Source organism: Lissotriton vulgaris, chromosome 11 (genome assembly GCF_964263255.1).
Source record: "Lissotriton vulgaris chromosome 11, aLisVul1.2, whole genome shotgun sequence".
Lineage (NCBI taxonomy): Eukaryota > Metazoa > Chordata > Amphibia > Caudata > Salamandridae > Lissotriton > Lissotriton vulgaris.
The window spans coordinates 1,036,951,497-1,036,974,865 of record NC_141699.1 but is presented as its reverse complement, the minus strand read 5'-3'; the positions used below and the strand labels follow the sequence as shown (position 1 = coordinate 1,036,974,865).

The 23,369-nt window shown below is 43.4% G+C and overlaps 1 protein-coding gene across 1 annotated transcript in view; it reads right to left on the bottom strand.

Annotated features, from left to right (window-relative positions):
- Positions 1-3,549: 3,549 nt before the first annotated feature.
- The window catches only part of CCDC39 (coiled-coil domain 39 molecular ruler complex subunit), a 164,574-nt gene continuing 144,754 nt past the window's right edge, over positions 3,550-23,369 (bottom strand). Inside the window, exons 19-20 of the mRNA XM_086944364.1 lie at positions 13,116-13,231; positions 3,550-3,857 (exon numbers count right to left, since the gene is read on the bottom strand). Of these exons, the coding sequence (XP_086800490.1) occupies positions 3,686-3,857; positions 13,116-13,231 (288 nt within the window). The 3' untranslated portion in view covers positions 3,550-3,685. The remainder of the gene's footprint in view (positions 3,858-13,115; positions 13,232-23,369) is intronic.

The window sequence follows — 23,369 nt, the reverse complement described above, 5'->3', positions numbered from 1 at the left end:
CCCATGATCAAGAGACAGAATGCATTAATATTCGATCTACAAGTGCTTTTCATTGAGGTAAAAACTAGTATCCTCATGGAAGTGTTTCAACCTGGACAATCCTCATCTGAACCTCTGCTGCCATTCTATGGGCCCTGACCTACACTCTCATGGGCACTTAGACAAAAGTCTGCTCTTGCCCACTGGTATGTAGACAGATGGCACATTGCCCCAGACATGTCCCAGGTGACACTACCTTTTGTAACACCGCACCCTCTTCCTAAGAGCCTGGTAGTATAAGCTTCCACTAAAAGGGTTACCCAAACGTATTTTTCTGCTGTCCCCTGGGACAGAGTCAAGAATTGAGGCTTTTAAGAAGAGCATGTTTTTTTCCACTTGCCTTGACATTGTCAGTCAACGCCAGCTGCATCCTGGGAAGGTACCCCCCCCCACACACACACATTATGGTACTCTTACTGAGATCTTACCAGATCCCATGTGGGTAGCACTTAACATACTGTTACTTTGTGTATGGGTGTATAGCCAATAGAGCTGTTCCTCTAACAGACACAGACTTAACAAGCAAAATGGGATGTCCCAGATAAGCACCACAATCTTGGGTGAATAGATCTGTGCCATTTGACATTGAGCAGTTGTGGTCTTTACGCAGCGTCTGACAGTGCTCAGCGACATAGATTTTGGCTTCACAGTCCCAGATCACCTATGGGTACCTTAGGGCACACTTCTTGCAGGACTCAAAGTTGTGACGCAACCACCAGTACAAGAGATACATCTCATGGGGATCTGTCATAGAAATTTGCTTGTGACTTTCCCTACAAGACTTCGATGAAATACTCACAGAGAAACCCCACTGCCTGAAAAGTATTGAAACAATGCTAATCGTCACTGATCTACAAAAACACACAAAAGTCACATACCCCCCAAAGAAGGAATACAGTGTCAGAAAACTAACAAACTTTTGAAGCAACAGATGATATTTTTTTAAATAAACTACATCAGTGATGGGATTCGGAAACTGTTGGACATGTATGATTCCTGCGCATGTGCGAATGAATGAGTATGCATTGGTTTGATAGAGTGAGTATTGTGCAGTGTGAATGTTGCGCCTGGGGTTTTTGAAAAATCTTGTACAATATTGAATATTTATCAACTACATATATTTTTTGACTCTTTGTGATTTTATACAATAAATGTGTGTGTTTTTGTATATCAGTGACGTTTAGCATTTTTAAATACTTTTCAGGCAGTGGGGTTTCCCTGTGAGTATTACATTGTCTTTTCCCCTGCCTATGTATTTGCCCAGGGGCCCGATTCTGTGTGATTTTGTTTCTCTACAAGTCTTCGAAACTGCAATTTTAGAACAGGACAGACCTATTCCCTTCCACTCTGGAAAAAATTTAGAAAAAAAGCGCACTTACTGGTAATGGAGTTTGCCTCGGGAAACCCATTCATATTTCAAAAGTTTGCAATGTAAAACTCCTTCATGGTGTATTTGTAAGAGTTCACAATGAAAACCTCCTTAGGACTGTATTGTCATTGAGTTGAACCATACGAAGTCCTTTTCTACTGTATTTGACAGCAGGTCTGAGTGAACAATTTCTTTTTTCATTTATGAGCAATGGAACTACTTCATAAGAGGAAGGACACAACTGATGACCAATCAAATGCCTGAGGAGAAAAAGATCATTGTGGATCAGAGCCAAAGTCCCCCTCTCAGGTCTGCTTTTAAATGTCCTTTAGGTGATTACAAGAGCTGTGGCGAACCGCTACAGATCTCCCTTGCAAGACCTCAAAAGGAATTGAGGGTCCCAGTCTGATACGGGTTCATAGTAGGGAATATTTAAAATAAAAAAGTGATTTTGTGAAACGTTCAATGCACTGTCAGATGTATAAGAAACTATCTATGATCGATTCCAATGTGTTCCTGGTCTGCTTTTTTTTTTTTAATCCTACCTCTGCTGTGCTTTTTATATCTCCCTACTTGATTTTAGTATTTTTTTCATCAAGAGATAACAGAGAACGGTTTTGAAATAATATCAGTCATCCATGTTTTTGATACAGAGACCTCTGGGACTTATTTGGACCTCTTACTCTAGGACTGCCGACCCCACTTAACTCAGAGGCACGGTGCACTGGCAACCACTTCCACCGCCTCCAAACATGAATGTGTTGGCCAGGGGAGAAACACAACCTATCACTCCTACTACATAGGGTTTGTGGATCTGGTTTACTATCCCCTTTACTGGAAGTACAAGGAAACTCTGCCTGGCTGGGATAGATTTCCAGAGGTTTCTTGCACTGCCTGCTGGAGCAACCATGTCTGTGAGAGATCCCTGCCTCTAAGCCACCCTTAGCAGGGGTTTGCTACTCTTGCTTATTTCTAAAGTCGTGGTGTAACATCTTAGGAACCCATTTTATTAACAGCAGTGCATATGGTGAATAGTATGCATTTTCAAAAGAATTACACACATTAATATTGTACTCCAATGTTTTTATTGCATACAGATGTATATTAATATACACACGAACATGGTTTAAACATGCTTATAGACTAATTTCGCCTTACTAGCTTGTTTTACAGGAGCAGTTTACACATTTCCTTTTTTGTTTTGTAACTGACATTTAAACAAAATTACTTTTCTTCACAGCCGAAGGATGAAAAAATTACATTTTACTTCTTGCATACACAAGAGGTCAAATAATATATATATATATATATATATATATATATATATCTATATCTTTCAGTTTGTGCATAGCAGCACTGTAAATGTATATTTTTTTATAAAATAAATACTTGCTAGGTCCTCATAACCAGGGGCTTTAAGATGTGTGGAGAAAAAGAAACATAACTTTTCATCGATAAAACAAATTCCCCCAAAGTTTGGCGGCCAACATTTTATTCCTAAAAATATTTTTCCCTGTTGGTAATTTGTCATTTGGAGAATCCAGTTCATTATTACAACTCATTCACACAACACGGATATTTCTTGAAAGGTGAGGTAGGGGACTTGTAACTGATCAGGGAAAAAAATCTCTTGCGAACTGTGGGGTGTGGGTTGTCTTTATACAGGATGGTGCTTCCTGCACAAAAACAACCCTTAAAGGCATTTTCCTCTTTCTGTGTATGCTGCAAAATGCAGCAGATGTGGCAAGAGGAAATAACGATGAGGAACAAATATTTCTTTCCCTGGTAGGCCTCACTGGGAAAGGTGTAGCATTTTGACGCAATCCCAGGTTTCCCAGTCTTTGTAAATCTGATAATGCGCCAAAATCCTTGGGTGGATGCATGGAAATGCCCATGCCACACCTCCCAAGTTGAAATGAAATGCAAAGCAGCGCAAACCGCTGCCTTGCGTTCCATCACTTTACAAAGCCATGCAAGGCCATACACATCAAGCCTTGTATGACTTTGTAAATATAACTGAAGCCGCTGCATTGCCTTGTTTGATGCAAGGACAATGCAAAGGCTTCTTAACCCCTTGCATGCTGATGACGGCCCCCACCCATCATGCACTACAGCGCTCGTGTGCTGATGACGGCTGGGTGCCGTCGTAAACCCGCCCACTCGGGATTTTTCCACACAGATGCAGAATTGCGGCAGCATGCAAGGGGATAAATCTGGCCCCAGGGCTTTTAAAAGCCCATTCCCACATGAAGGTAACTGATGTATCTTCCCTTTCATCTATTTTTGACTTTTTCTGCGAGCACTGCTAGTGCTGCCAGCAACGCTGGAAGACTTTGAGCTTTGAGAAGATGATGATGACGAACCACTTGGAGGACAGACAAAAGGCATCTCTACAACTTTAACTGATGCCTGCTGATTTGAACCTGTGCTGCTTTTAGAGGTAGAAGATCTGAAACACAAAAAAAGAGAAAGTGATAAAACAAAAGTTTAAATACACTTGGTTCAAAGTTCATAACAACTTTATTGGATTATAAACGTTAAAACCATAAATGTACAGACACAAATTAAATGACATGGTTCTACAAAAATAGAACAATGTTAATAAAAGTAGATAATATGGTGATTCATAAAGCAAAAATTAATTCACAAATAAAAAAAGCTTGCATAAAACAATTGGGCATTAATCACCAAGGCGCTTTCTTAGGCGAAGTGCATGCCAACTGTAAGTTAAAACTGTAAAACAGACTTCTATTGCGTTTAACATTTGTAAGAAGTTCAGGACTGTGTCAAGTGTCTAATCTTGGTTTCCTTAAGAAGAAAGTTAATACACTTAGGGCCAGATTCTGAGAATCTGGCCCTTTGCGAGCGCAATTTTTGCATTTGGGATTCATCATCCCAAATGCAAAATGCACTATTATAGAATTCGCAAATTTGCGAGGAATTGCATTTAAGGAATCTCTATTTGAGATTCCTTAAATGCAATTCATGAAACATTTAAAAATTGCGAATTTGCAATTTTGGGCAGCTATTTACCGCAAAGTCAAACCTTGTGGTAAATAGTGGAAACTTAGAAAAATGCACTTAAGTGCATTTTTCTAAGTTGTATGTTACACACACACATGTCCTTGGGACATGTGTGTGCATAACACCAGCATCCAATATCATTTCAGGGGTGCAACAGGGTGTCCTTTGGACACCCCTGCACCCTTGAAATCGCAAGCTCAACATGCGAATCGCTAATAGCGATTCGCACATTGATATGTCTTCCCATTCATTCCTATGGGCCTTTAGGCCCATAGGAATGAATGGGGAGTTATTCCTTATTTGCAATTAGCAATTAGGTAATCGCAAATAAGGAAGCTGTAGAAATTGCAATAAATATTGCGATTTCTACATGAATCCCGTTTTGCGAGTCTGTAATAGCGATTCCTTAATAATCGCTATTACAGACTCGCAAAACATGCCGATGATGAATCTATGTGTTAGTACTGGGAATCTAATAAAAACTACAAAAAAGCAAAAGTGCAGCATATCTTGTGTCCCATTATTTTCACATGGGCAAGGGTTGAAAGACCTTGACCAGGGTGGTAATGAAACAATGTAGCAAGCCATATTTAATCACATCTTTGTTGTGTATAAACTAGAAAATTCAGGTAAGGTTGCAATCCTGACTCAACTGTTAATGAGCAATAACGCACATAAAAAACCTTCTGTGTGCCAGCCAGATATCTTTACTCTGCAAAATGCTTTAGGCATAGGTGCTTAAGTTCTGAATTGTGTATCTGAGCTAGAGCCATGGGGTCGTCAAAAAAAATCTGTCTTTTCCACAACGTATCTCGCTTAGTCCATATCCTGTACCACACAGCGGAGATGGGAGCCTGAAGAGATCTTCTATAAATGGCACTTCCATTGTGACACTCTGCAGACAAGCATTTTGTCACTTGGTGCAAGGCCCCTCCCCCCAAAGCTAAGTAAGTGGCCACCAATATACATTTTGCATGATAAATGGCACACACTTCCTTCAAAGGTGACATCCCCAACTTGTGGGAAAATACATAGGGCCAGATTTACGATCCTGTCACAACGCAGCGCTGTACCCACAGTTGCTGCGCTGCATGACATGGAGAGAGGGGGGAAAGCTCCCTATATACAGAGGTCTGGCCCTCTCATTCCCTCTTCCTAGTGCTGGTGCATAATCAGGCTGGCGAGCGCCACACACATCTTTTTTTATTATAATGCAAGGGTGTCTGCATGTGTCTAGCATAGGTTTTCTAGTGGAAGGGTACTCTTCCAGTACAAAATGCTATGCCTTTCTTACTTTGTATAGGGTTTTGACCCCAAAATCATGGGTGGTAGCTTGGGAACGCCCATGTAATGCCCCTCGGACAGATTAACAATACTTTTAAGCAACTTTCCGGTGCAAAACTTTTTTTGCGCTGGAAAGTAAATTCAACATAAACCGTTTGAGAGGTTGGCATCACTTTTGGGATACAAACTCAGCGTAAAAGGTTTGTAAATCTGACCCGAAGAGAATTTTAACTGCCTTTGCCATTTGGTCACTCCAAAGCTTGATCTGTTTCCAAGTGTCTGCTGCATCCAAAAGTACCCTCAAATAAGAAAAAGTGCTTAGCTGTTTAACCGGAACCTTCTCAATACAGAAGGAACCAGGAACAATCAATCGATCAAGTAGATTTGTAGAGCACTATTTGTCATCCATGAGGGTATCTAAGTGCTGGCAGGGTCCAGTTGATCAGCCGAATAGTCATGTCTTCAGGGACTTTCAGAACTCTGGAAGAGACGGGGAGGTCCGTAGATGATAGAGTAACTCTTTGCTGCTAGGTAGAAGGAGCGACCACTGCATCTGCTACGTCGGATGCGGAGGGTGAGGGTTAGAGAAGGGGACGTGGAGCAGAAGTGTCTGGTGGGCTGATGGAAGTTCAGGCTGTGACTCAAGTAGGCAGGAGCACAATTGTGTAGGGCCTTGTATGCATGGGTAAGGAGCTTAAACTAGCATATTTTCTGTACAGGAAGCCAGTAGAGGTCCCTGAAGTAGGGGTGGATGTGAGTTTGTCTAGGTGAGATCCAGGACACCTCTGGCTGGGGCGTTCTATAGTCATTGTAGGAGGTGAGCAGCGATCACTGCATAGAGAGCGTTGCTGTACTCCAGTCCGCTGGAGATGGACTTGGTGATGGTGCGTCATGAGCTTTGGGTAGCCAATTGAATATCTAATAAAACATGTAGAGGATAAAGAAGCAGGAGGAGGAAATAGAGTTGACCGGAGTTACCATGTTTAGCTCGTTGTCCTAGCACGGTCAGTGGGGGTAAGAGTAGGCCAGAGTTCTGAGGGCCACCAGGATACATCCCATGGGGAGCTTTTGTTTCTGAAAATCAGTACCTTTGTCTTGTCCATGTAGAGCTTTGCGCAGTTGTACTTCATCCAGTTGGCAGCGTCTGTCATGCAGTTGTTGAAGTTGGTTTTGTTGGTGTCTTCTCAGAGGGAGAGGGTTAGTTCTGCGTCGTCGGCGTAGGATATGATGTTGAGTCTGTGGGTGTTGGTGATACTGGCCAGAGGTGTCATAGAAGTGTTGAAGAGTGTGGGGCTGAGTGAGAATCCTTGGGGTACTTCACTGAATATTTCCTAGGGTTCAGAGTTGAAGGGGCGAAGGTGGAACTTTTGAGTTCTTCCAGGGGGGAAAGAGGTGATCCATCTGAGAGCCGCTCCTTGGATGCCTATGTTGTGCAGCCTTGTGATGAGTGTGTGGTGGGAGAAGGAATCAAAAGCTGCTGAGAGGTCTAGGAGGATCAGAGCCACAAACCCTCCACGGTCAAGGAGGGCTGTAGCCATGATGAGGGCTGTCTCGGTGTTGTGGTTACTACGGAATACGGATAGGAAAAAGTCGAGTAGAAGTTTATATTCCAGATGTGAAGAAAGTTGTTGCTTGATGGCTTTTTCTAGACTTTGGCCAAGAATGGGAGCAGGGTGATAATTCTGTAGTAGTTGAGTTCGCAGGGGTCTGCAGATGGTTTCTTTGGTAGGGTGATGGCTTATTGCTGGCAATCATAACAAATGATTTAACTAAGTTGATGTTAAGTCATAAATCACATATGAATAACACAAATGTGTCTAATAAAGTTTGCAGAACCTTTGGTAAGAATGCGGTGTCACCTTTAAGGCAAGCAGAAAAAACGCAATGCCAAATCTGTGGCATATTACAGCACCTCTCTACCAATAGACCCTGTAAATTGTTAATGTACAGGGTGAAGAGGCAGGAAGCCAGACCAAAGCTCTGCATCACACCACTGCAATATGGAACACTTCGGGGCTGTCCCTGTTCACTCCATACCTCACCCATGCTGTACTCCCGGTATAGATCTCTCACAGAATGTTTAGGATGCTCTCATCTATCCCATGTTCTCTACCAAGTGCCACAATTTGCTGTGCAGAACACAGCCAAAAGCACTTGACCGGTCCATGAAGGGAAGGTATAGGGCACCCCTTTTTGCAATCTTGTAGTAGTTGAGCAGGAGAGATAACTTTAGACATTGTTCCACTGTGCCAATGCGCCCCCCCCACCCCCTTCCACCCATTCCTCCAGTCTAACTAACAGTATTCTCCCCATAACCTTGACCATTGCATCCAATAGGGAGATCAGCCGATAGCAACTGGGATTACCTTTCTTGAAAATCAGAATGATTGTGGATTCTGACCAAGTTTAGAATTTACACGATCTGCATGCAGACCTCAACATATTTATAAGAAGTGGACCCCAGAATTCAATCTTGGCATCAAAAAGATCAGATGGAATCCCATTGGGTTCCAGTGCTTTAGCTTTGGAACATTTAACTATGGCACTGATCAGCTCTTGGAGCGTCGGCTCAATGTACTCCCCACCCTCAGATAGCACAGGAAAACTAAAAGGAGACTCAGAGAGCGAATTAGACCACATATCCCCACCAGGCTGCTCCTATACTTGTCGGCAACAGGCAATTTACTCGCAAGTGGGAATTGCCAACCTCAATTGAAGGGGACTCTGTTTACTTCACATCTGGGTGGTTGATCACTGGCCAGAATAATGTTGCACCCTTAACATTGCTGGCCTTCACTAAGGCATTCCAGGCCTCACTCTTGATGATTTTCATCCTCCTGGAGAAAGCTAATTTATATCTCCTGCTGTATAAAATTATCTCGTATCATATACAGTATTGGTAAAGCGCTGCTAATCACCCGCGAGGGCATTGAGACACTGTGCTGCGGAGTCAGTTGAAGAGCCAGGTCTCTAGTCCCTTCCTGAAGTGAATCTGCGATTTTGAGGTGCGGAGGTGGCGGGATCTTAGTTTTTTACTCCTTGCGTCCTTTAAGGTCACCCTGGCTTTAGAGAATTTGTGATCAAACCATCACATTTTAGATTCCCCCTTTCATGTGATTTTGCCTGTTAAAGCCTCATTAATATGCCTTAAAATTTGAGTAATGTCCCTCTTGATTTCCTCATCTCCTGCGTTCCTATTTAGGGAGATATTAAGATAAGGCTTATTATCCCCGATAACCCGCGACACTTTCCCTTCTAATTCAGGGGTTGGTTTTTCTGACTATGTTACTATCTTTAACTATATGGGACAGCTGAGAAAGCCCTACACCCCCACCCCCAGCAGTGGGCTGACCTCCAACTTTGAGAATTCGTGTCACCATGACAGGTGGGATGTGTCTTAAAGATGTAAATGAGGGTGAGCCAGTTAGCTGACACCAAAATGAAGTCTATGATACTCTACCCGAGTATGTATCGGCAAAGGGCGCCGTAGGAAGGCTGATTTCAGACTTCATTGCCAAAGGTAAAGTTATATTTCACCAAAATCTGACGTATCATATTACCATGTCATCATAGGTGAAATGAGTTTGGCTGTTATCTGCTGTGTCAGCGAGCCCAAAAACATCCTTGGCCAGTAGATGGCATAAGTGAGAATTAAATTCTCCTTCCCGAACGACAATCACACCCTTTTTTATCTTTCATTGCTGCTAAATCTGCATGTAACCTGTAGATAGCATTTCATTTTTCTGTGTTAAAAGCATTGTTAGAAAAATAACACAGACCAGATGACGGCACCCTGAAAATACTCTTAAGCAAACATTTGATTGAAAGGTTAACCTTCTAAATATGTATACACCCTCCCTTGGGCCAGAGTAGGGATGCAAATCGCCAATCCCCCTTACCCGTCCCCAATTTAGAAGTCAGGGTAGGTAAATGGTATGTCTTATAACCATTTGTATGTAGAGAGTCAACTGTCCAAGTTTCTTGAAGGCATAAAAGCATATAGTCTGAAATGAAGTCGCCTCATTCCACATTATCCGACATGCTTTTCAGGTCTGCAACATTCCAGTATAACATGTGTAGCTCGGGACCAGAGAATAGTTATTATTAAGTAATATTTCATGATATGTTTTTACCTTGACACTCCACTACCCTCTTGAAACCCCTAGTGCTGAATTACATTGTTAGGTATAACCTATGATCCCTAGAAGGAAAGGGGGTTGAGGGAACAAGAGGAATGGGTGGGCTGTCTACGTTTGTGTCCTGCCATAAACACGTAAGCACTGTGTTCCTCAAAAGTACTTTTTTAAAAATCAAATCACAAGAGATAGTTGAGAAACTGAAATAACCCTCAAACTCTAGCTGTGGCGCAAGAGCTGGTGGATCTACAATGGTGTCTGTTTGACACATGCACACGCGTTATTAAGGGAGGCTCCCTTGATCAATGGGGGAGCCATGGCATAGGTAGAGAAAAACAGTGAAACAGGCAGGTCGGAGCAGACTGCAAAAAAGGCACTTGTAGTCAGTAAAATGAAAAACAGTATGAACCCAGATGCTTATAACTTATAAGCACTCATATGGTCTAGTTTTCCACATTTATTAAAAAGAGGAAGGAAAGTGTACTTACTTGTATTCCTAGTTCTGCATCATAAGTATCTTAATGTCAGTCATAAACACAAGAATATTTTCACCAGCTTGTGAGAGGACTCTAATAATGTTGTGTTTTCTGGCCGCTCTGCTTGTCACGTCAAATCAGTATTCTGATCTGCATTATGATGGATCCTTTTGGGCCTATACCATGGGATTCGAAGGTGTGCTTACGGATCCAGACCTTATCTAGACATGCACTTGCTCCTCATCTACTGATTTGGGAGCCAAAATCAGTCTTCAAGGTTGGAAAGTACGTGATATTGGTCTTTGTGGTGCTTTCTCCGAAGCTAATTTATTGTCTCTTTTTATCACACTGGTGGGCGGATGTAGACAACTCTTTCATGAAGCATGACACCTAGGTTAGTTTGAAAGGATCTAAAAATGTCCTGATTTACCAGGCATACACCAGGTTCTTTTTGTGATGGTCCCACACCAATTCAAGTATCCTAGGAATCTCCATCATCAGATGCTAGGTTGGTTTTCAAGGATCTAAAAATGTCCCGATTTACCAGGCATGCACCAACTTCTTTTTGTGATGGTCCCATACAAATTCAATTATCCTAGGAATCTCCATCATTAGATGCTAGGTTGGTTTTCAAGGATCTAAAAATGTCCTGATTTACCAGGCATGCACCAACTTCTTTTTGTGATGGTTCCATACCAATTCAATTATCCTAGGAATCTCCATCATTAGATGCTAGGTCGGTTTTCAAGGATCTAAAAATGTCCTGATTTACCAGGCATACACTAGGTTCTTTTTGTGATGGTCCCATACCAATTCAATTATCCTAGGAATCTCCATCGTCACATGCTAGATACCCGAGGTAACGTTATGTTTTTGCTACTTATGATAGGGCGACTGTTACCTAGGGTAGCTCCAATCTAACTTCCCACTAATGTTTATTGAGGCAGAATACGAATGTGCTTGCGGTCAAACATTTCAGTCGCAATAACAGATTTGCACACTAGCCTGGCTAATCAGCTGCAAAGGGGAACACTCTATAAACCAAATATCTATGACCAAGCAGCGGAGACGTGTAATGTGTGTCTAGGTATTTCAAATTATGTGAAAAAGGTATGATTAGGCTGCTTTAGGAAGTGTGCGTACAAAGAAAAGGGGGAATAAAAGCAGCGCAACTGGCGCACCAAATGGTAAGAAGGATAAATGCATATAAGTACTAGAATATGCTCACAAAGTTAACCATTTACAGCACCTGCTTTGCCCTCTTTCAAGCCTGCCTACTCTTAGTGACGTTTTGAAGTAGTGTTTATCTGTGTCCTCCAATTGACTCATACGCTCTCTGCTGATAGTTCGAAACATTTTGTTTCATCGTCAAAAGTACAAGCATGATAATATTTTAAATAGGATACAAGCATTAAATAGTTAACAATTCTTAAATATCTAAAGAGATTAATGAGATTTCATCATTAGGTTAAAATCAAGTGCAAAACATACAAATAGCACATGATTTCATACAATAGCTGGCGCTTTGCTTCCAGGTGCCCCAGCTATGTACAAAACGCAAAAAGCAGCCACCATCTTCAGACAATTAGAATTAGCTAAAAAGAAAATTGGGGCCTTAATATCATATAATACCTAACATTTTACATCTAATTAACCAGGTTGGGTACAGAAATTTAGAAACAACAACCCAACTGGAGGCTGCAGGGAGAAGGGGGCCCTGCTAGGAGTCCCCAATGTCGCTTTCTATGTTGGAAAGCCCGACATGGAAAGCTTGTCGGAAACGGACATTGTAATCCTGATGGTGGGAACGCCGTTTTTAGGATTACGGTGAAGCCTTCGACTGGCCCCTTGAGCCTGTCGGTATCCAGCCGGAATAACCAGTCAGTTTCACTTTCAACCGCCTGCATTATAATACAGGGGTTGAGAAAAAAACTCATATGATGGGACTCGGAAAACCTCCAAATCACAACGTAATGAGGCCCTTAGAATCTAAACGGTGCTTACTATCCATATTTCCAAGGAGAGTTTTTAAAGCCAGAGAGATTAATTCACCCCCCTATTCTTCCCAAACACTAGCAAACCCAGACGACCAGCTCCTGAATAAGCCTTGCCAAACCAAAGGGGCAATGTGGAATGCAATAAGCCTTCTCCATACCTTAAGAACTTGGCTGACCAATACTGTGGCTCCCAAGTTTCCAGACGGGGCAAAGACTAATATTTTTAGTTTTCGCTTTATAATTTACTATATTGTGTTCTTATGCCTCATGTGACTGTATGCTTTAGCCTTGTTTCTGTTACTTTGTGTCAGTAATGTGACACGACTAAAGAAACATCTTTGGACTATTCTATGTACAAAGAGTGATTTACATTAAGCACAGTATAGTAACCTCAACCGGCAAAAGAAGCAAGCTGATTAATCACATCCTTTTGACATCTTCTTTTAATTTCTATGTCACAAGTTTAAATCCGGCACTGAATAACTTTGCCCACCATTCTTTCGAGGTTTGTATATGGAGCACTACTAAATGTAAATTAGAAACACCTGTTATATAAAGACAAGAAAACATTGGGATGAAGCAATATACAAATACCTATTGTTATAACTCTTATACAAAAATTAGTTTTTATTTCTTCCTCGCTTCATGTCAACCAAAAGTCTTTTGGTCAAGCACCCCAATCGTGGATAAACACATGGATAGTTTCTTCACAATTTAAAATGATCTATGTGGGACCTTTTCAGTTCACTGCGACAAACAAACCTGATGAATAAGTTGTAGTGTTTGTTACCTTCCAGAAGACAATGAGCTCCGAGCAGTAGAAAGCACCGAACTTCGGACAGAAACCGGGGCGGAACTGCGGCGGCTGCTGGGGGTGGATGTGATGGTCGGCAGCTCTAGATCAAACTACAGAGGAAGCTTGTGTCACAAATTTACACTTATAAACGTTTCCAACTTGTCACATTGTCTTAGTGGTATTTTAGCCAAAACATTAAATCCTGCAGTGGGCAATAACTCTTTCCTCAGTAATCTGGGAACTCTTTTGAACTCCACACAGAAACGGGACCATCGTGGTCGATGGCCCAATGATTGTCTTTTTACGAGACTAAGAGGGTTTTGAGTTTATTTCCCTCCCAAATTCATTGTGTGCACTCAGACCCATTCAGCCACCAATAACAAAAGTATAATTTTAAGAGTTCTCTCTTGGCGGTCGTCGCCGGTGTATGCTTCATGCTTCAAAAAGACTTATGCTACCTGTGATATTAAAAAAAACCTGCTGCTGATCATCAATCTAACTGTAACTGACACTTGAGTTACTATTTTGTTGGTTTTCCTAAAACATGGCCTCTCACAAGTATCAGTTAGGATTCTCCCCAGCCTCTTCATGACTGTGTGACATGATTTCCGTCTTTCAGCTTGTCCTACAACCTCCAAGCTGGCCTTCCTCCTATCTTTTTTTAGTTTTCAGTCTTTCACGACTTGCCTTCATTCCCAAGAAAACAAGTTACTTACCTGTAACTGTAGTTCTCCAGTATTGGAAGCTTTCATAGATTCACATGCCTGAATCATTCCCCGTCGTCGAGACAGGAGTTTCTGGTACATAGAAAAGCAATGCTTAGTAGTATAGCAAACTGAAAAGAGGCCTAGGCCCATTTCCCTTTTGCAACCCATAACCCTTGTTATGTAAAATAAACCAAACTTTTCCCTGAACTAATCGTAGCTCCTCACTCTCTAGAACCCTCCTGAGAGAACCTTCTGCTCCTCAGATTTCCGTGCACTTGTGCATAAAAAACACTCTTCGTGCTAAATCCAAGTTGAGCCTCAGGGGAGGAGGGTGAGTCGCATGTGAATCTATGAAAGCTTTCAATACTGGGGAACTACAGTTACAGATAAGTAACTTGTCTTCTTACTCCAGTATTGGAGCTTTCATAGATTCACATGCTTGAATCAGAATAGCGAGCAGTAGCATAAAGCTTTCATATAGTCACTTAATACAGCATCATTCTGTACATCGTTATTTTAGAATTCTGCATATCAATATTGCAATCACTGTAACTAAACATAACAATAGAATAAATGTGCATTTGTAACAAAGACAAAAGGATAGAGGGATGCAAAAAGGGCTCACCGTTATTGGATAATGTTTCTCAGCACCGCTTCTCCCACCGCAACATCAGTCTCTGCGGTAGTGCCTGGTAAAGGTGTGCATAGAACTCCAGGTCGCTGCCCTGCAGATATCCTGGATTGGCACTCCTGCAAATAACGCAGTGGAGGTGGACACTGCTCTCGTTGAATGAGCACGAACTCGTGTGTTCAGAGGTTTCCCGGCAGCTTGGTGACAATATACTATAGCACTTGAAATCCATCTGGCAATCCCACGTTTCGATAAAGGGAAGCCCTTCCTGGGTGCGCTGAAAGCGAAAAAAATCTGTGAAGACTTGCGAAAGTGTTTAGTCTCTTGCAAATAGAATTTGAGACATCGCTGGACGTCCAGCGAATGTTGAACTCTTTCCACTGCTGTTTTTGGTTGTGGAAAGAAACGTTTTAAAACGAATGGCTCATTCAAATGAAAGTCAGTTGGTACTTTTGGGATACATTTCGGATTAGTTCTGAGAATCATCCTGTCCTCCTTAAATTGCAGAAAAGGGTCTTGAATTGTGAGAGCCTGCAATTCCCCCACTCTTCTGGCCGAAGTTAGAGCGATGAGAAGCGCCACCTTCCACGATAGGAATTGGAGATCTGCCCTGTGTATAGGTTCGATGGGCTGCTTCATTAATTGTGAAAGGACTATGTTCAAACGCCAAAGAGGTGGAGGAGGTTTCATTGGAGGAAAAACTCTGAATAATCCCTTCATGAATTGTTTAACAATTCTTGCCAACCATAAGGATGGTCCCGAAGCAGTCCTTCTGTAGCGTGATATTGCAGCTAAATGTACTTTTATAGATGCGTGAGCCAACCCCGACTTAGCCAAAAGCAAGATTTATGGAATATTCTCAAGAGGTGCCGAATTCAAAGGATGAACGTTACTTCTTTAACACCAGAGACAAAATCTCTTCCACTTCATTCTGTAGGTCTTGTTCGTACTATCTGCCCTGGCCTTGGAGAGGATATCTTTACATTCTTCTGAGATGTTCAGATGCTGAAATTCACAGTGCTCAGGAGATAGCCCGCTAAGCACAAGGATCTCGGGTCCGGATGGGACATCGTCAGAAGCGGTGGTATTGGTTGGAGGCGAATCGGATGGACCTCCGAAAGCAGCAGAAGTTCCGTGAACCAGTGTTGTCTGGGCCACCCTGGGGCTATTAGGATTAGTCGGCATGGTTCTTTCTTGATCTTCACAAGCACTTGCGGCAGCAGGGGAATTGGAGGAAAGGCGTAGGTAAAGACGCCTGACCATGCCATCGAAAACGCATTTCCCCAAGATCCCCGTTGGGGAAGCCAGCTTGCGAAGAACCAGCATTTCCTGTTCTCCGCTGTTGCGAAGAGGTCTACTGTCGGTTCTCCCCATCTTTGAAAAATGTTGTTCAGGACTCCTTGATCCAACTCCCACTCGTGGCAGGATGATTTGAGCCTGCTGAGAGTATCCGCCTTGATGTTTTGATCCCCTGGGAGATGTTCTGTTATGGATACCCTGTGTCGTAGCGCCCATTCCCATATGTCCTGGGCTTCCTGAGAGAGGGAGAGTGATCTTGTTCCTCCCTGCTTGTTTAAGTAGTGCATTGCAGTTGTGTTGTCCGTTCTTATCAACACAGATGATCCTCTTATCCTCGGCAGGAAGGCTAGCAATGCGAAGCGGACCGCTCTGAGTTCTAGTAAGTTTATGAGTAGTTGTTGCTCGTGCAACTTCCAGCGACCGCTGACCTGAAGGTCTTGAAGAACGATCCTCATCCTTCTAGGGACGCATCTGTTGTCACTATCAATGGGGCTGGAATTGCGAGGAATTAAAGACCCTGCAAGACATTTTGTTTTCAAGTCCACCATGTTGCTGCTTGAAACCATGACCGGCGTGACTTGGACAACATCCTCGAAGGATCCCTCCGCTTGACGCCATTGCAGATCTAGTTGCTCTTGCAACGGACGCATTCTTAACCTGCAGTGAGGTACAAGGGGAATGCAAGATGACATTGTTCCCAGTAATGACTTGTACTTGCGTACTGAAAGACACTTTCTTTTTGTAAAGTCTTGGAAGAGAGAAATAATTTTCAGCTGCCTTTCTTTGGAGGGGAACGCCTTGTTTCTCTCTGTGTCCAGTATTGCCCCCAAAAAGTGATGTTTTTCGTTGGTTGAAGGGATGACTTTTCTTTGTGTAGAGTCAGACCTAGCCATGGTGCCTTGACTAGCCAGTCATCGAGGTAGGGAAATACTTGGTGTTTCTGTCGTCTTAGAATCGCAGCCACTGGAGCCAGGCATCTCGTAAAAATTATTGGGGCTGATTTCAGGCCGAAGAGCAGTACCTTGAATTCGTAATGTTCTCCGGCTACCATGAACCGAAGGTACTGCCTGTGTGAAGGATGGATGGGGATATGAAAGTACGCAGCCTGTAGGTCTAATGTAGTTATAGGGTCTCCTGGGTTCAACAGTAGAAGGATGTCTTGCGGAGAAACCATCCTGAACGATTGCTTTTTGAGATAGGTGTTTAAGAATCTGAGATCCAGAATCGGCCGCCATTGAAGGATGTTTTTTTTGACGAGAAAAAAGCGGGAGTAAAACCCCCTTCCCCTCTGGGAGTTCGGTACCGGTTCTATTGCTCCCTTTCGGAGCATTCCACAAATCTCCTCTCGCATTTGATGTAAATGCTTGACCTTCTGATGTATCGGCGGGGTACGAGGAGGTTTTTGTAGAAATTCTAGAGTGTGGCCGAATTGAATAATCTTGAGGACCCATTGGTCCGTAGTTATTTTGAAAATAATGAGCAATCTTTCCACCCAGGGGAACTTGTGATCTCAGAGGAATCGGTGTAGCCGGAATTAGAAGGTTGTCATTGTCGTCGGGTGTGTTCTTCTCCCTGACGACCTCCATTACCTCTCAGAGTCGATTTTGTATAGCCTCCTGACTGGCGCTGTGTATACTGCTGATGGTAGGGCTGGGGTGAGGTGGAGTAAGAGGAATATCGACTCTGTTGGTATCCTCCCCTGTAAAATGATTGACCTCTACCTTTAGAACCTGGAAAAGGAACCTTCCTGTATTGTAGAGTTCCCAATGACTTAGCCGTATCGGTATCTTTTTTGATACTCTTTAGTGCATCATCTGTATGTTTGCCAAATAGATCTTCACCGTTGAAAGGAAGGTCCAAGATTTTATTCTGGACTTCCGGTCTAAATGCTGTTGCCCTCAACCATCCTTGCCTGTGCAGTACAACAGCTCCTAGCAGAAATCTGAATGCCGTGGTTGCTATGTCCATAGCGCAATCTATGACTTTGGTCGAAGTCCTCTCCCCTTCTTGCAGAATTTTTCTGGCTTCTTGTCTCTCCGTCTCTGGTATATGGTCTATGTAAGGGGAAAGGTTGCACCACATTTGCCTATCGTACCTCCCTAGAATGGCCAGGGCATTCGGAGCTCTCACTAACAGGGCCGACATAGAGGAAAATCTCTTCCCCGCTTTGTCCAGCCTTCTACCCTCCCTGTCCGGAAGTGCCGTAATAGGAGCTGACGGATTTCTTGATTTTTGCTGAGCTGCTTGGGTAATAACCGAGTCCGGCTTAGGATGACCTAAAAGACAAGCTGGAGCATCTGAAGGCGCCTTATATTTTTTGTCCAACCGGGCGAGCACCGGAGTCACTGTAGCTGGTGCTTCCATGACCTTCAGGCCTTCCTCCCAAAGATGACTTACAATCTGCAAGGATCGAAGTGTCCTAAGATAGGGTTCCTTGAAGTCATACAAGAAACATTCCACCTTATCCTCTGCCATGGTAAGTGCGAATCTTTTAGTGGCTCTCTCCATTAAATTAAGAAACCCACCTATGTCATCCGGGGGAGAATCAACAGGCTTCGGAGAAGGAGAAGAAGGTGACGGAATGAGATAATCGTCCCACTCTCTGCTAGGGTCCGTGATCTCTCCTTCTTCCTCCTCATCTGTGGACCTTGGGTCTTGACCAGATCTCGGTGATGAAGATCTTGGGAGGGTTCCGGTAAGATGTCCCGCCTACGCACTGGTGTACTTGGTACAGGGCGTGGTTGAGGCGTAGACTTGGGAATTTCCCTTGAGGCTTGAGGTACACGATATCCTTTTCCAGGCCAAAAACCTATTTTCTGGGGGTTTTTTCGTCGACGAGCCCGTCAACGAGATCGCCGTTGATGATATCGTCGACTCTACCGCCGACGTTGCCGTTGTCGTTGTTGCAGTCGACGATCCCGTCAACGACTGCGGCTACAACCACGTCGTTGACGGTGGTACTGTCGACGGCGATAAAGCTCTTGAAACAGCTTTTACCTCAGGTTTCTTCGACGACTACATTATTTTCCTCATCGACGCTCCCGTCGACGATGCAGGTTTCTCCACTTTCTACTCAGAAGGTATGGAGGATGGTTTCTTGACAGAAATCTGGACCTTGGGGGTAGATTTTGAGGGCTCTGAACTAGTTTTCTTGGTCTGTTTAACCCCCGAAGCATGACCTTTCTCCTTCTCTTTACCTGAAGGAGATTTTGAAGGACTGCACCCTGAAGACCCTGGGGTAGTCTTTTGAAGGGCCTTCTCAGGTCTTTACCCTGAGGTATGAGCCTGAGGAGATCTGCTCCTTTTCTGAGATCTCCTGGAAGAAGAAGACTCCTCCTCACTGTCACTGGATAAGATCTCCTTCCTAGCTTTCTCCTTTTGAAGCCAGAGTAGAAGACTTCCATCACGGTCCCTCAAAGTTTTATTGGAAAAGGTAAGACTTACCTTGCAATCCTTTGCCTGATGGTCTGGATAAAGGCAGTAGATGCAGTCCTAATGAGGGTTGTCTGTATAGAGCCTTTTCTTAGAGCAGGTGGCACAAGCTCTAAATAATCATTTTTTCTCCTTGTCAGCCATGGTAGAAGAAGAAGAAATAGTCTGAAGTATTCCCAAAAATTAAATCTGGAGAATATCAATTGAATATACTGAGGAGTTTGAGCAGAGCTCAAAGGAGACTCCCTAGCACAACGTGCAGTAGAAAATCTGAGGAGCAGAAGGTTCTCTCAGGAGGGTTCTAGAGGGTGAGGAGCTCTGATTGGTTCAGGGAAAAGTTTGGTCTCTTTTACATAACAAGGGTATGGGCTGCAAAATGGAAATGGACCTAGGCCTCTTTTCAGTTTGCTATACTACTAAGCATTGCTTTCTATGTACCGGAGACTCCCGTCTCGATGACAGGGAATGATTCAGGCAAGTGAATCTATGAAAGCTCTAATACTGGAGTAAATGTCAGGCTGCTAGCTAGCAGACACCCCTGGATGAATTTGTATACACTCATGCTGAAGTCTTCCAAAACTCTAGGGGGCATATTTACAACAAAACGGCACAGCACAGTGCTGCAATCAATTTCACTGTGCTGCGTCATTTCAAAAACAATATAATGTGAAGTATTTACAAGAATACGGCACACCCCTGTGTTTTCCCTTGCGCCGAAGCTTAAAAAGCAGCCTAGCGCCAGCGCAGGCATCCTTGCACCATGGTTGCCACAGTGCCTGCGTTGCAAGGATGATTGTGTTTGTACAGGAAGGGACACCTTCCAGCACAAATACAATTATTAATGGTATTTTGCTCCTTCTATGTGTGCTGCAGATAGAAAGAGCAAATAAACAAGGAGAAATAAAAGTGTTTCTCCTTGTTGCACCATTCTAACACTCCCTTTTCAAAGTCATTAGTTTTTGGCGCTGTCTCAGATTTACAGATCCTTGTAAATCTGGGGGTGTCAAAAGGCAATGGGTGTTTTGCATAGGAATGCCCACAGCAACAGCCATTTCACCACCTTTTGCAGCAGAAAACTGCGTCAAGGAGGGCCTTATTTACAAGTTGGGTTTAAGCCACACAAAGTGGCCTAGCGCCACCATGTAAATATGGAGAAGGGCATTGGGCCACCGGTGTGTCAGAAAAAGTGACTCTCGGTGGTGCAATGCTCTGGTTTGTGCAACCACAACACCCTACAACTCATCCAACTTCTTCCAGTTCCTACCCGACATCCACAAGCCATCACTCTCTCTGAAAGGTACCTTAACATTCTACTTGAAGCAAAGACTTAACTCCAATACTGCCATGTCTGTAAGATTTCAGTTTCTACACACGTGTGAAATCCATTTTAAATCCCATTCCACAGGTAAAGGTCTGTCTATGGAATGTTTGGTGTGTTGCGTTCACTAATCATGAAGAAGAGAACACAATGGTTGTGATCAAAGTCCACTGGATGAAGTAGTGGCTTACTAGGGTACTTTTCTTTGTAGGCTGTCTCTGTAGTTTTTGCTGGCATAGTGTCTGTCTACTTCGATTCAGTTAAATCAGAATTGAGAAGAGTCCGAGGATGCGCCCACTTTATCTTCTGACCAGTAAAATGGTTGCCCATTGCCAGTGTATGCATTAGATGTTTGTAGAGTATGTTTTTGTGATGGCGCTCTAGAATGCAAATCAGAAAATGAATAGAATGTGCTGTCTGATGGGTAACGTGGGGACGGGTCCAACCAATACGATGCTCTTTTAATGGCTTTTGTGGTTGTGATGCAAGCAGGGTGGAGCGGTGCAACAGTTGTGCATTCCGCTTGTAGCTGGTCTGTGGAAAGCAACAGGCTATTATATGTATAGCCTTTGCTATTGTTTTGTGTGCATGGGAAAAGTTGTATTGGTACATCTAGAGTCTGTTTCATCGCTAGCACCCTTTGTTGTGCATTCGATCTGTGGTAAATGTGTGGTTACACAATGTCCACTTTTTGCACAATTGTACTGCGCTGGTTGCGGAGGAGAATGGTGTAGTGTAGCTACTGAACTATGTTTTTCTGTAAAAAAAAAACTGGAAAATAGCCGTAATTACCACAAGACTCGGAATTACGATTCAGGTGCAATCTCCTGTTTGCAACAGAAACGGGATTTCCATTCTATTCGGAATAAAGGCCCATTTGCCTCATTTTGCCTTTCAGCTAAGCCTTGTCAGCATATGGGATAAATAGATACCTATAGGCCAGTGTCTCTGCCGAACCTCTGAACTTGATGGAAAGCAGAATTTAAGCTTCCCCAGGTGGCAGCACCCACTTATATTACTAAATGGCATATGTATTTTTATCTGCAACTCACATACCTGAAATTAATTTGGTGAAACACCATTCCTACACTATATTTATTTAATCGCAGGATAAAATTAAAGTTACTTGACCTACCTTGTAATATGGATTGCGTGTCAAAACCAGAGGGGTCCATCAGGGTCGTAAACAGCCCAAATGACAAGGGCATTGTTCTATGAGAGCTCGGGGCAGATCACTGGATTCATTTCTAGGGGGTGGTTACATCACCTGCTCCAAATTACCAAACACATTTTCTTCGATTATTAACAAGTAGGACAAATTTTAATCTTATCCGGATATGAAGACGTGACCCATAATGGAGGGAATAAGAAATGTAGTGTGGAAACATTAGCAGCTCAGTCCAAATCCCCTGGAATGTAGGACATACAAAAAGGAGAGTATGACAGTTTCTGAGAAGCTCTAGGGGTGGTTCCTTGCTAGTTTGAAAACTGCACCAACATGGATATAGATTTTCGCTATATAAATGTCACTCTGTAGGCAGGAACACTACAGTTCATTTGGAGAATTCTTTGTCTCCCCTGCATAAGAACAGAAGAACTATTCTTAGTAGACCTTCTGACCTTCTCGGACTGAATTGTAATACCAGATGTTTCCGAATCTCATGAGTCCCCTCGCATCCATCGCGCGCCAACACAACCTCAACATCATTTCCTACGCAGACGACACCCAGCTGATCCTCTCCCTCACCAAAGACCCAAACACCGCCAAAACCAACCTACATGAAAGGATGAAAGAAGTAGCCGATTGGATGAAGAACAGCCGTTTAAAACTGAACTCGGACAAAACGGAAGTCCTCATCTTAGGATCATCCCCCTCTGCCTGGGACGACTCATGGTGGCCACCGGCCCTGGGAATCGCACCCAGACCAATGGACCACGCACGTAACCTGGGCTTCATCCTGGACTCCTCCCTCTCGATTACCAGGCAAGTCAACGCCGTCTCATCATCATGCTTCAACATTCTACGTATGCTCAAAAAAATCTTCCGTTGGATCCCCACCGAAACAAGAAAGACGGTCACCCATGCACTGGTCACAAGCCGACTGGACAACGGAAACACCCTTTACGCCGGAACCACAGCCAAACTACAGAAAAAACTCAAACGCATCCAAAATGCCTCAGCCAGACTCATCCTAGACATGCCCCGCTAAGCTCACATTTCCGGTCACCTGAAAGACCTTCACTGGCTCCCCGTCAACAAGAGAATAACGTTCTGTCTCCTCAACCACGCACACAAAGCCCTCTACGACCTAGGACCCGAATACCTCAACACGCGCCTGTCCTTTTACACCCCCACCCGCCAACTACGATCGTCCAATCAAGCCCTCGCCGCAATTCCACGCATCCAAAGATCCACCATGGGGGAAGATCCTTCTCCTACTTAGCGGCCAAGACCTGGAATTCTCTCCCCACCCACCTCCGCCTTACACAGAACCACCACTCCTTCAGAAAACAACTAAAAACTTGGATATTCGATAAGTAATGTACCCCCCCTCCCTCAAGCGCCTTGAGATCCTCTGGGTGAGTAGTGCGCTATACAAATTTTAAACTTGAACTTGCTTTAATTTTACATTATTTTTTCTTTTAATTGTATCTTTTAAATTGCTGGTCATTGCATTGCCCAGCTGCAGCCAAAAAGCAAGTCTTGAGCATGGTCCAGGCAAGTGGTGAGATTAGGATCATTTGGGTATATCCTTGGGATATTTAGGGATATCTTTGAAGAGTTTTGTGTGGGGGTTAGCTATTGTACATTAAGTGCCACTGATCCCTGCCTACCCCGCAACATGCTTTGTGAGATTTTT